Source organism: Parasteatoda tepidariorum, chromosome 8 (genome assembly GCF_043381705.1).
Source record: "Parasteatoda tepidariorum isolate YZ-2023 chromosome 8, CAS_Ptep_4.0, whole genome shotgun sequence".
In the NCBI taxonomy this organism is placed as follows: domain Eukaryota; kingdom Metazoa; phylum Arthropoda; class Arachnida; order Araneae; family Theridiidae; genus Parasteatoda; species Parasteatoda tepidariorum.
The window spans coordinates 82,231,950-82,245,562 of record NC_092211.1 but is presented as its reverse complement, the minus strand read 5'-3'; the positions used below and the strand labels follow the sequence as shown (position 1 = coordinate 82,245,562).

Genomic DNA, 13,613 nt, shown 5'->3' with positions numbered 1-13,613 from the left:
TTTTTGGAAAATTTAAAGTGTTAATCTTTATTCTTGCTTTTGAATAAATTGTTTTATTAGCTGCTTAAACATATATTTTTGCTTTATTTGTTTGATTTTGATGTCGTATTTGTTAATTACCATTGTATCATTATTTTTAAATAGCCGGTTTACTATAAAAACTGGTGATCAGTAATTACCCCAGAAGTGATCAGGAATTACCCCAGAAATGATCAAGAGAAGGCATAATTCCTGATCACTAAAAATTTAAAATCTTTTAAATTCTAATTAGATTTTCAAACAAAAGAAGGTAGCATAGGACTCATCTCATATAGCCTCAAACTTCCAGTAAATATTAAAATTCTATCTTGAATAGTTTTTTCACGAAATAGATGTTTGCATTTTTTGATCAGGAATCACCCCAGGTCACCCTATTTATAATTTTGAATAAACTTTTATTACATAATTGTGTAAAGTAATTATTAATTTAAAAAATGGAATGATTCACTCAATATTGAATATATTTAAAATTGTGCTTAATTGTTTTTATGGTGAATAATATTATCACGAAAAAAATTCTTTGACAGAAACTAGTTATTTTATCATGATCATGTAACTTAGAAAATTATTTTGCATTTTGGTAACACATATATATGAAGAACTTTCAACAATATGAAGGGAAAAAAAATATTAGTCCTCATATCCTAATTATGATAGTTTTTTAGAGTGCTTAAAATTTTTTTCGATTGCTTAAAAAGTAGGTACTTAAGAGGTGCTTATTTTTTGTTGAAAAATTTGGCTACACACCCTGCTTAATATAATGAGTTTAAAGGAGAAAGTACAATACAGAATGTTCATGATTATGATGGAATCTGCTTTTCTGTGACAGATCCAAACACAAAATAAAAAAACAACCAATCAATTTCTCACATCAATTACTGCTCCTAGGAATCACTACAAATTATTTTATTGTGGTTCATTTTAAATTTTGGTAATAGTTCTTGCAAAGGCACTTTCCTAAAAGAACTGTAGAAACCTGAAATTCTTTTTTTTCCTTTTTTAAAACTAGAATATTTTTGTGAGAAAAATTTTTTCTATTTACATATATTTCATTTAAAATATATTAATTTTTACTGATTTACTTTACTTTTTATTAAAATTTAGGCGCAAATGTCTCTTAACAATTTAATATAACGAAAAAAGATATGCTTTATGATATGCTTTTAGTATGATATGAGAAATATGATATGCTTTTAAAAGTTGCCAAAAATTAAACTAATTTTATAATAAAATATAGATTAATTGTTATTGAACCATAATTTTTTCTAATTTTAAAATTAAATATATCTCTACCACATATGTTAAATCTGAATATATATATATATATTTTAGTGTACCTTTGCTCAATATGGATAACCAAGCTTACGATCCTGGTAAATATATTTTTTCTCTTTTTATTATTTTATCTGCATATTACTAAAAAATACAGTGTACCATTCTGTGTTTTTTGTAAATTGTGATTTTTTGAATCTGTTCCGAGTTTCAATTAATTAAATTATTATATTTTTTGTAGTTGATTGTGGCTTGTTTATTTAACTTTCTAGGATGCAGATAATTCTTGTGTATATACCCATGAATATCTATGTATTGAATTATAATTTAGATTTTTCAATTATTATTATTTTTTTTTAGTGTTTTTAGGTGCCGATCCCAGTTTTAATTTCAGGGTTAAATTTTTTGATAAAAATATTACTATGAAAAATAGAATTATTTTTATGAAAGTTTCTTAAGCTTGTAATAAAATTCAATTTCAGCAATCACTACATTTTAGTAATTTACATTTGTTTAATGATCAAGTGTATGCAAAATACTTTTATAAAATGGAACTTTGAGGTGCGATGGCTCAGGAAATAGAGTGTTCGCCTTCCATTGAAGTAAACCGGATTCGAATCCCAGTCGAAAGGAATTCGCATCCGGCTTGCACTGACCACAGTGCTGACGTGAAATATCCTCAGTGGTAGATGGATCATGGGTTAGAGTCCCCTTGACGTCAGGCTAACCGTGGGAGGTTCTCGTGGTCTTGTAATGCAAATGTGATTTAGTTCCATCTAAAAGTCCTCCATGAAGGCAAATTTCTCCCAATACTTGATCCAAGAGTTCCCTTGTCTTCTGGATTGGGTTCAAAATTACAAGATTACATAGTTGAACATTAGTAGTCGTAAACCCAAAAATTGGGTTTACGACTACTAATGTTCAACTAATATATATATATATAATATATAAAAATGGAACTTTGTGTATGGGTAGTTTTATAACTATTTATTTTTTTATAGTGGTGGTTTTTATAAATTTGAGTTTATTGGTAGGGCCTTTTTATAAAGGACTTTAAATCAACCCAGATTTATGCTTCATAACTAAAACTGCCATTTTCTTTTTCTTGAATTCCTTGGGTGAAACACATTATGCAGGTTCCATAACTCAAAAAGCTGTTTGTGATTTTTCATTTTTTAAACTACCTTTACATCAAACTTAGTTTTTGTTTATTATGTGACATTACAATCTACATTAAATGAATGAATTTAATACTTTTGATGCATTGTTTTATTTTTGTTTTATTTTTAGTCTTGGTGTTATTTTTTTCTTCACTATTTTTTTTTCCTGCAAATGTTTCTTGAATAGTTTTCTGATGTTTAAGTTTTCGACCTTGCATGTTTATTAAACATAAAATTCCACTGAACAAAGCTTATAGGGTAGCAAAAATATCTAAATATTTAATGTTTCTTTTATTATTTGTTTTTTAATACACTTTTAAAAACTTTATTTATTGATTTAAGAAGTTATTACACTCAGAAATAAGTGACGTTTTAAAGATGATTGATAAGTTATTTCCTGAATTTTACCTTTTCTCAGTCTTATTTTTGACATTTTATACTGTCGTACATATAATTTTCAATATTATTTTTGAAATTCATAAGTTTCTTATTGTTATTTTACTATATTTTAACAATGCTGACTTATCTTGTTTGAAGTGTATTGCTAACCAAATTCACATCCTGCCAATGAAAGATTTTATTATTTCTAAAATGAAGTTTTTCATTGAATGTTTTCTTTATTTTTAATTATATATATTTATTTTTAAATTAGACGTGGAAATTAGAAGTCAAGGAGATGGTGCTGAAGGCAATGTAAATGAAACTTCGAATTTAAAAAGTAAAGAACTTGATACATATTTTCAAGAAAGAATAACAATACCTGAAACAGATGATGTAAGTTCTTTATGATATTCCTTCTACAGTAGTTTTTATTATATAGTTATTTCAGTGCAAAACTTGGTTGGTGTTATTTAAATTATTTTTCTTTGAAAGACAAATAACTTCTGTAATAGCTGTTTTCATTTGTTTCCCTCAGGATAACAGAATGGAACATTTATAGTCTTTCTGTTAAGTCTATGCTAGAAGTTATTTTCTTTTTTATAATAAAATAAATAAATAAATCTGGAAAATACTCAATGAGTTTGTCATTTAGATGATTCATATGTTTTCAAGTATGTTACAAGTTTTTAAAAATCTATATTGTATGTAGTATGTATATATATGTATATATTGTGTATTGATATGTTTTTCTTTGCTCACTTTTTTTGTGTGCATTTTTTTAAATCATTGTGATTTGCTCTTAATTTCTTAAACGTAAACTTATCTCCTCTTCACACCTTCATAAAAATGACATTTTCGATCTAGGGAACTAAAAATAAGGTCGTGGAATTTATGTTTTTGTTATTAAAATTGTTGCATTTATAAATAAAAGCAACCTAAATTTAAATCAATAAATTTTTATAAAAACTAAAATTGATAAATTCCTATAATTGCTTATAGGTATTCTTGTTTTAATATATTTTTTATATCTTTATATTTTTATAATTTAATTTATTTTGATCATTGTTTATAATTGTATTAATATTACTGACATTTACTTCACAATACACTGTAACCTCCAGGAAGGACCACCTCCATTTATGACCACTTTTGGGAGGCACATAATTTTTTCCATGGACTTAGATGAAGAAAACCTTTTGGAGGGAGCATTGAAACCCTCTCCCAGAGATCGGAAAACATCTGCACCAAATGCGGAAACGGTAAAATAAGGAAACAAGAAAAATATCAAAACAAAAAATTTAACAAAACAAATAAGTAAATTAAAATGCATTTGAAATATTTGTCTGAGGCTCTTATTTAGAGAGCTTTTTTTTGACGATACATCATGTTGCAGGAGTGCACTAAAGACAATGCTATCAATGATTTACTTTGAAAGTTGAAATTTATTTTAGAAAAAAAAAAGCATCTCAGAAAAACTTCTTCTCATCTTTTAAAGCTAACTTATTTTTATGATATAAAATTAATTACAAACTTTAACAAAAAGCGTAATTTTTCCTTTATTTAATATAGCTTTATTCATAATTGGTACATTTGTTTTTACACATAATTATATCAGTTGGGATCATTTTTATGGACACTAAATTTTATTCATAGAATCTACCTTTTCATGATGACAACAGAAGTGGCATTTCCACACCATGAAAAGAACTCTGACTAAAAATAAAATATTCTCAAAAAATCATGTACCTTCGATAAAAATTTTGAAGTCAATTGAGGTATCCTCTAAGAATGACTAAGTTCCATCAATGACTGTTTTACTGTGGAACGGAGAGTGGTCTCTCCAGAGAGGTTTCATTGTATTAATTTCTTTTCGTTACAATGAGTGACTTTTAAATGTTTTCTTTCTTTTTTTCCAGTATAAATTTAACTTTCGCAAACTATGGGCTTTCACGGGACCAGGATTTCTGATGAGTATAGCCTACTTAGACCCAGGAAATATTGAATCTGATTTGCAATCTGGAGCTGCTGCAAAGTACAATTTGCTCTGGGTTCTCATGTGGGCAACATTTTTAGGACTTCTTATGCAGAGGTTGGCAGCTAGGCTAGGTGTTGTGACTGGCCTTCATTTAGCGGAAGTTTGTCAAAGAAGATTCCCTCCAGTTCCTCGTTATTTATTGTGGATAATGGTTGAAATAGCCATTGTTGGGTCAGATATGCAAGAAGTTATTGGAACTGCTATAGCTTTTTATCTCCTTTCTAATAAAGGGTAGGTTTTATTTTTGAAATGCATATTTATTAATTTTTTTTAAAAATAAAAATCATTGAATATATATATACATATNTATATATATATATATAGAGTAAATTTCTATGTTGTAATGTGTTAATTTCTCTTTAATTGAGTTCATAATATTATTATACTGTATGAAATCGTACTTTATTTCTTTTTTAATTTGTAACAGTCTCATTATAAAAAATTGTTTAACATATTGTAGATAAAGATACCAATGTATATCATAATAATACAATTCAATGTGTAGATTCATTTGAATTGATAGATATGGGGCAATATGGTGATCTGCCTCACTTTTTTTTCAAAGGGGACATTTTTAGGTGAAACTCTTCCTTGTTTCTAGACTTTTTATCTACATATTACTTTATACACAGATATATCTAAATGCTTACATGGAAACTGTGGTGTTTTTCTCCATAATTGCTTTCTGGAACAATTTGAAAATGAGTTTTAACATTATATTTCTTCAAACCCTTTGATTGTTTAAACATTTATGCTTAATATTATATTAAAAAAATTGTTTTAAATGATCGTTACAATATGACGAATCCGTTAGAACTAATGCTTAGAGTCAAGACTTTTTTTCTCCCTTTTATATAAAGAGTTTTTCTGGGAACATTGTTATAAAATGCAAAGTAGGATTTGGAATTACTCTATTACAAAAATTATTCATTAATTTTTAATATAAATATTTTTTTCTAATTTCGGTTTAGCTTTATATATATTTTTTTCATAGAAAAAAAAGTTGATACTTTTAACTATAAAAGTAAATAATTCAAATTCAGAAAATAGTTTATCCTTTGCACTCTATGATTGTTACTAAATTTAACAGATGATAAGCATAATTTTATTTTCATTTTCGTAATTATAATTATTTTCTAAAATATATAGTTATTACAGTCTTATAGGTCAGGAAAATTAATGATTACTAATTTTATAGGTCTAGAAGATTTATTAATTAATTTAACTAATTTGCTCTTATTACACTTCTGAAAGAAGTTTGTGCTAGATTTATTCTTACAATTATAGACAGATAAAAGTTTTAATTGTTTAGACATTTAAAAGTTTTATTCATTGTTGATTGTATGATTTTTGCATAATTAAGTGTTTAAATGTTTTTGCTCACATCCATCCTTCATTTATTATGCATTAATATTTAATTTCAAATATAAGGAGGCTAAAAATTACATGAAAAAGTGCTAAAATCATTCCAAAAGCAGTAATTATGTTTACCAAATAATGATTTATGAACTTTTAATAAAGAAATAATTTTTTGAAATTCCTTTCTCTTTTTATTAAAAATTTAGTTTGTTTTCTTTGCACACATTAAATTGTTAAGCATAGGAAGTGTAGGTTCTAAGTTACATTTTATTAAATTTAAACAAATAAGCTTTTAACTTTATGCTTCGATAATAAGAGAAAAAGATTATGCTTTTATTTTTATAAGCAAGCTTCCAATTAGCAAAATATCTTTGACACTCTTCGTGGCATTCATATTATTGGCAGTTTAATTTGTTGTTGTCTCTAAAGTTAGTTCTCGTCGGTCTCTTATCAAAGCCAAATACACTTAAAACTTTTTCTACTTCAAAACATCCAAAGACTTTTAACCTTCATCCAGTGAGATCAGCAAAATGCAAGGACTTTGTTATACATATTTGTGTTGTTAAATAAGACTGAAACAAGATCTTTCCCAAATTTTTTTCTCCAGATGTCATATTAAGCATTTTTACACTATACTCTTTTAATTGTTAGTTTTCATTGTCTGTTTTAGTTTGCCTTATTTGCAGGTATTTTTGTTTAAGAATTCTTAACTAGAAATTATTTTTAATATTTTACTTAGTTTTTTATTTTGTTTTAGAATTCCTCTTTATGCTGGAGTATTGATAACAATTGTTGATACTTTCACTTTTCTACTTTTGGATAAATATGGTCTGAGAAAATTGGAGTTCTTTTTTGCATTTCTAATCACAGTGATGGCAGTTACATTTGGATATGAGGTAAATTATTTACATTTTTCACTTATAGCTGCAGAGTAAGATAAAAAAATAATCTGCACACACAATCCAAAAGTATCCATTAAAACCTAATATTCCATAAATATATATATAACGTCGTTGCCGAGTGGAAGGATTAAAACAGGTCTTAGGCAGGGAAGGAGGTTGCAGAATTCATTTATTAATTATTAGACAGAGAGCAGCTATAAAAGAAGACACGAAAAGTTGTGCTTCTAGATTATATGTTAGGGAAAATCTTGCAAAGCAATTCCGTAAAATGTTTCAATTTAGTGAAAGTGGAAAATCTCAGTAATTGTAATTGGTTTATTAAATAGGTCTCTCGATTCCCGCAAAGGGGAAAGATGTCTTACTTTTAATTGATGCATACTTAAGCCAAAAATAGATTTAAGGACATGATGTGAATTTAAAAGCATGAGAAAGCATTTCTATTAGAATGAAAAACTAAAAGAAAAGGATTTACAGAAAAGAAATAACATAAAAAGATTAATTGAAGCTTTTTATGTTACACGCATGCGCACACACACACATATATATATATATCTATACATTATGTAACTAAATTGTGTTAACTCTTAGTCATGGGTTTAGACCATTCTTGAATAATAAAAAATTATATATAAAATGCTTCAGTATATAATTCAAAGGACTTTGTACAAGTAAAAAAAAAACATTTTCTCTTAAATAATTTTTTTTTTGCTTAAATAAAAATTGAATATAATCTTTTGTCTTAAAATAAATTGCTTCTTTTAAAATAAAAGAAACTTATGTTTTTTTAAAATTTTTTATCTGAAATGGAAATAACAAATCTAAATAATTTTGTTTAAATTTCTTTGATGATTTGAGTGATATATATATTTACTACATTTCTGCTGTCCCTTATTACAATAACCCTTCTTGAAAAATTTCTTTTAATCTGTCCTTTGTCCTTTTCCTCAATTTAAGATTTCGATTACATTACTGAGAAAAAGATGATTAGCTGTTCAAATAAAGTTATCTAATTGATGACATCTTAATAACATTAAATAACAGACGCACATTGTTTTCAGTTTGAAAATAAAATATAAACTTTAAATTCGATAAATTGTAGAATAAAGTATAATTTATTTTCTAGTTATTGATTTGCTAATTTTTTTTCTTACAGTATGTGGTAGCTAGTCCTAATCAAGGTGAAGTTGTTGAAGGTTTGATAGTTCCAATGTGTAGAGGTTGTGATAATCAAGCACTTTTACAGGCTGTTGGTATTGTTGGAGCTGTGATTATGCCACATAATTTATACCTTCATTCAGCTCTTGTCAAGGTAAACTTTCCATTTCTTATGCAGAGAAACATTCAAAGCTTTGTTGAGTGGTTTTATTATAAATAAAAGTTATTATTGAATAAATAATCCGAAGAAACTGAAGGGACAAGATGTTATCTGATTGAAAACTTCATTTGCTTCAGAAACAAACAGCTATGAAATAACTGTTATTTCTGATTTGTTTATTTCTGAAGCGAATGAAGTTTTCAATCAGATAATATTGTTACAATAGCTTTGTTAAAGACTGCATTAGAGTTAAAAATTGCACTTGTTCAGCACATTTCTTAGAAATGATTAATTATCAATTTGAATTTATTTATCTTACTGTTACTTTATTTTAATCGTGTATTTCATCAAATATATTGTCAAGTAAATATTTTGTATAACTACCTAAGCATTAATTAAGGAAAAGCTTGTATACAACTAAACTTGTTACTGTTTCGTCATTTTAATGAAATGCAGAGTGTGAAAGGGTTCACGACGCAACTGTTTTATTTATAAATACCTCGGATGTTGTGATGTCATTGCTAGTGCATATCTTATTGATTACTCAAGCTGCGGTGAGTTAGCTTGTATACTTTTTCATGATGTTGTAAGTTTCCTAGGGAACTCTGTGCTTCGACTTGTATCTATTTTTCTTCTTCACAGTCAGTTGTAAATGCTAATCTTCATACTTTGTTGAAACTGATAGCAGGTCGACTTACTGCTCAGAGTTGGCAAGGTTTAGGACAGAATTGATTAATCGGCGGTTTAAACCAGCGTTTAAACAGTCTTGTCCAAAACCCCTTTGTCCAGTACTGTCTTAAACTGTCCAAAACCTATTCACTCAATTTGTGACAATTTAAAAAAAAAAAAACATTGTGAAAAATAAAATGTTAGTTTTTGAATAAGGAACAAAAGGAAGGCAAGTTTTGGTTTTATTAAAAATGTTTATGATTATTTTTAATATTGCATTATTTACCCTTATGCAAAAACATAATTTATCAGTATTAAAAGCATATTTATTCATATTTAAGGAATAAGGTATTCACTTTTGTTGTTCAATGAATTGTGGAGCTTCAAAATTTATAAATCTTTTCCTATTATCTTATTTTCCTTTAATAAGTTAAAACAAATTATATAAAAAGTATCAAATATTTATTAATATATGTAATTATTATGTGTACAATGGTTACACATATAGAATTTTTACCTTGCATGTTACCAATGTTCAAGGTTTTGGACACATTTAAGACAGTTTAAGACAGTAAAACCCAAATGACCTGTCCAAAACCAGTTTAGGACGTCCAAAACCCCTACTCTGTTATTGCTTCTTCATCACTATGCTTAAATAACTCATTCAGTCCAAGATATGCTACCGAAAGAAGGTGTTCGTTCTTAAACACTTAGCTTTGTATATATATTTTGTACTTAAGAACTTAAAAATACACTTTGATTTGAAATCTAAGATAGTCTTTCTAAAAAGAGCTTCTTCTAGTGCAGCAGCAAACAGGTGGTATCTGCTGTTCACCAACCATGATGATTGTTTCACAATAATTGTTGTTTCTTAGCATAAAAAAGCTTTTTTTCCTACAAAAGTTTAAATTATTCCTTTGAATGCATGTACTACAAATAATTCTGTTTGCTTACCCTTAGTAATCATTTTTTAAAAATAACATTTAAAATTTAAGGTATATTGTCCTAGCAAATTTGATGGGATCACAACCATTATTGAATATTTTCACTTGCCAAACAGATTGATATGATTTGTGCATGTAATTCACGATCAGCACATTGTGCATGAAGCTGATCGTTCAGCAACAAGTCATTTAATGAATCTCTTTAATGATAATTTTTAAACAGCATATTAAAGTAATTTACACCAAAAAATAATTATTGTAAAATGGTTAATAAGTTAAGACGGCAATTCAAATTAGTTTATCCTAAAATTTAGTGTAATGTGGGTAATATGGAATAGCATCATAGTAATGAAACAACACTTTTAGTTCTAAACTCTTAATTTAGAAAACAATCAAAGTCAAAAATGTAATAAAAGTAGATTAAAAAAAGAAAAACACATGTAATAGCTTCTGTAAAAATGAATATGGAGTAAAAATAAATATATTACTATAAAATTAAATATACATTTAAGTTCGGGATTCAAAAATATTTTATAGGTGAAGAGTACCGGTATGATTTATTAATTTTATGCTGATGGCAACCAAAAAATATGGAACACATTCGGGACACCTCCGTCCACCCAGAAATCAAAACTGCGAGTGTTATGCATTTATTAGAATAGTTTTAGCCAAAGAATGTTAAAGGAATCCCATGCCTTGTCTATTAATTGATTTAATTTACTGCCAAGGCTCTTTTTCTTTGCCATACACTTTTAGATGTGTTGTCAGATAAAAAAGTGTGAGAAAGTCTTATCAAAACATTTAGCAACTATACAGCAGCTTTCTGCAATCATACAACAGATTATTGCAGTGAACTCAAGGTAGTGCTATTAAAAGATGACTGATTATGTTAATGATTTTTATTTACTGAGAAAGGGATTAAATAAGATAATAATTTAGATTTTAAAAGCTAGGAAATATGTTTTGCATATTCCAACATGACAATAAGTTTTTGCTGCTTAGTACTAAATGTGATGTTTGTTTATAAAACTGACTTGAAGCAATAAAATTTTCATTTTTCAGTGACTTACTCGCTGTTCTAATTTGCTTGAGAATAAGCAACTTTACCCAAAATTATTTTAACATTTTCAAATTATCATAATTATGATTTAATTTATTCTGATAAATGTTTTAGAAACTATTACTTAATCTGTTTCATTTTCCCTAAAATCGCACTTGACTTGCACGAAAAAATTATTTTCATTCTAAAAGGGTTATTATTTTCAATTATTTTCATTCTATTATTTCTTGTAATAAGTTAAATTTGTGTGTTCTAAGAATTATTTATGCTACATTGAAATTATTTTTGCAAAAAAAAGCACTTTATCTCATTACTTATTTATATTTCTTTTTATGATCTTAAATATTGGGTACATTTATAAACTAGGGCAGGAAAATGGTTTTCAAATGCTTTGTTCAAAATTGAACTAGATTAGTTCAATCTTTTGAGTTGCTAGAAGTTTTCACAAATGCTCAAATTTAAACAATTGGGGGCCATTTTTAGCAGATGAAATTTATGAATGCACCTATTCTTAAATATTCTTTGATTTTCTTATAGTCTAGGGAAGTGGATAGAAGAAATCAGAAGAAAGTCAGAGAAGCTAATATGTATTACTTCATTGAATCTGCAGTTGCATTATTCGTCTCATTAATAATAAATATATTTGTGGTTTCTGTATTTGCTAAAGGATTGTATGGTAAATCTAATGCTGATGTAGTAAGTATTTTTTATACTTAATATAATTGAATATTTTGTATTTCTTATAAAAGTAAACAGCAAACTAAATTGGTCTAAACATCGTTCTTTTGTAACTGATTCAACATATTAACTCCATATACAGGGTCACTATGCCTTAGCTTACTTTCCTGCCACCATAACTGATTATCATAAGCTGAAAAAGAATTTATTTCTGTGTTTTTTCACCCTAAATTATCCCATCTAATTTCTTGCATAAAATAACAAGGAAAAGCTAATTAACTGAACTTGCTTGGGTTATTAAACAAGAATTAAAAAATAGGCTTAATGTATTAAGCAAAATTTTATATGTTGTACAGTCTAATTCCAATATCTGGATCAACAACTATATATGCATTGCTTTGTTAGAAAAATAAGTATATGATGCTTTCAAAATTTCAAGGCGGAAAGACCAATGATTTAAAGCATTGCTAAAGCAGATTTAAAAAGAAAAATACTTTTTATGGGCTAATAATAAATTTCATTGCTTAAATTTTGGTTTTGAAATTTCTTTAAAAATAATAATTTTATACTCATTTGAACTGAAGTTTATAACTCATTGGTTTGAAATTATTTCCTTTTCTTAATAATTACTTTTTTATAGTTTTGTGGTTAAATTTCCTAATCTGAAATTTTAAAGATATTTATGTGATGTTTTTTTAACAAAAATATTTTAACAGTATATCAGTTAAATAGCAAATAAAATTTTTGTCCAACCGTTTTCTGTTTATTTCCAATATTTTGAAAATATTTATAATTAATTGAATTAATAAAGTATTAATTTTCAATTGAAATTTTCAATTTTAGTATAACCTCTGTCAGAACACTACTTATGCTGATATATTTCCAGTAAGTATAATCAGTTTTTAAATTGTGAATAAGTTTTTAATTCTAAACTTTCAGTGATTTATTTTTATTCTTATTAAAGATTCTAGTAAATGAATTATTATTTTTTAACATAAGGCATATGAAATATATCAATAGAACATATTTAATAAGCACTGTTTCAAAAAATTAAAAAGGAGGAAAATAACTAAATATTACCTCACATTGTTATTTATACATTATCTGTAAAAAAGTAAAGTAAAAAGTGGCACTGACATTAATTAATGTTATAATTTTACTCAGTAGTTTAATGTCTCATTTGATCCCAAAGTCAGAGATAAATTATTTTATATTTATAAAAATTTTTTATTAATTAAGGATAAAAAATTATATTTAAAATTTGTATTATTATTTAACAGATGAATTAATAGGGGTTATAAAAGAAAAATGGAATTTTTTTTTTTTAAACTGTTTAAAAAAACTTACCAAATGTTACTTCATCTTCTTGTTTAATTATTGCTATATAGATAATTATTGCTTAATTATTCTGCAACTTCAATAATTTTAAAAAAATGTTGTTTTGCATTTACTTTAAGTTCTTACTTTTGAAGTAGTTTAATTATTTTTGCTTCATTAATTTGATTTTTTGTCTTATATTATCTACATAGCTTGTTTATAATACGTGTGATATGATAACTATTAATCTCAATTAAAAAAAATATATTAATCTAACTTAATGTTTTAAAAACTTTCAGAATGATAACTCTACTCTAGAAGTTGATATATATCGTGCAGTAAGTATTATTTGTCAAGAACTTTGTTTTCTTTATTTTTTATTTCCATTTTTAATATTTTCTAATAAGTAAATAAATGAAGACTGATAATTGAGAAACAAACTGAGAAAATTCTCATTTTCGATTTCATTAGATTTCATTTTT

The 13,613-nt window shown here is 26.3% G+C and overlaps 1 protein-coding gene across 4 annotated transcripts in view; it reads left to right on the top strand.

The window, feature by feature from the left end:
* Positions 1-13,613, top strand: part of LOC107445388 (solute carrier family member malvolio) — a 58,404-nt gene that overhangs the window by 25,313 nt on the left and 19,478 nt on the right. For all 4 annotated transcript variants that reach the window (XM_071184284.1, XM_071184285.1, XM_016059767.3 and 1 more), the window contains exons 2-9: positions 1,372-1,412; positions 3,124-3,245; positions 4,769-5,118; positions 7,004-7,142; positions 8,302-8,457; positions 11,674-11,832; positions 12,658-12,699; positions 13,431-13,469. In XM_071184284.1, the coding sequence (XP_071040385.1) occupies positions 1,372-1,412; positions 3,124-3,245; positions 4,769-5,118; positions 7,004-7,142; positions 8,302-8,457; positions 11,674-11,832; positions 12,658-12,699; positions 13,431-13,469 (1,048 nt within the window). The remainder of the gene's footprint in view (positions 1-1,371; positions 1,413-3,123; positions 3,246-4,768; positions 5,119-7,003; positions 7,143-8,301; positions 8,458-11,673; positions 11,833-12,657; positions 12,700-13,430; positions 13,470-13,613) is intronic.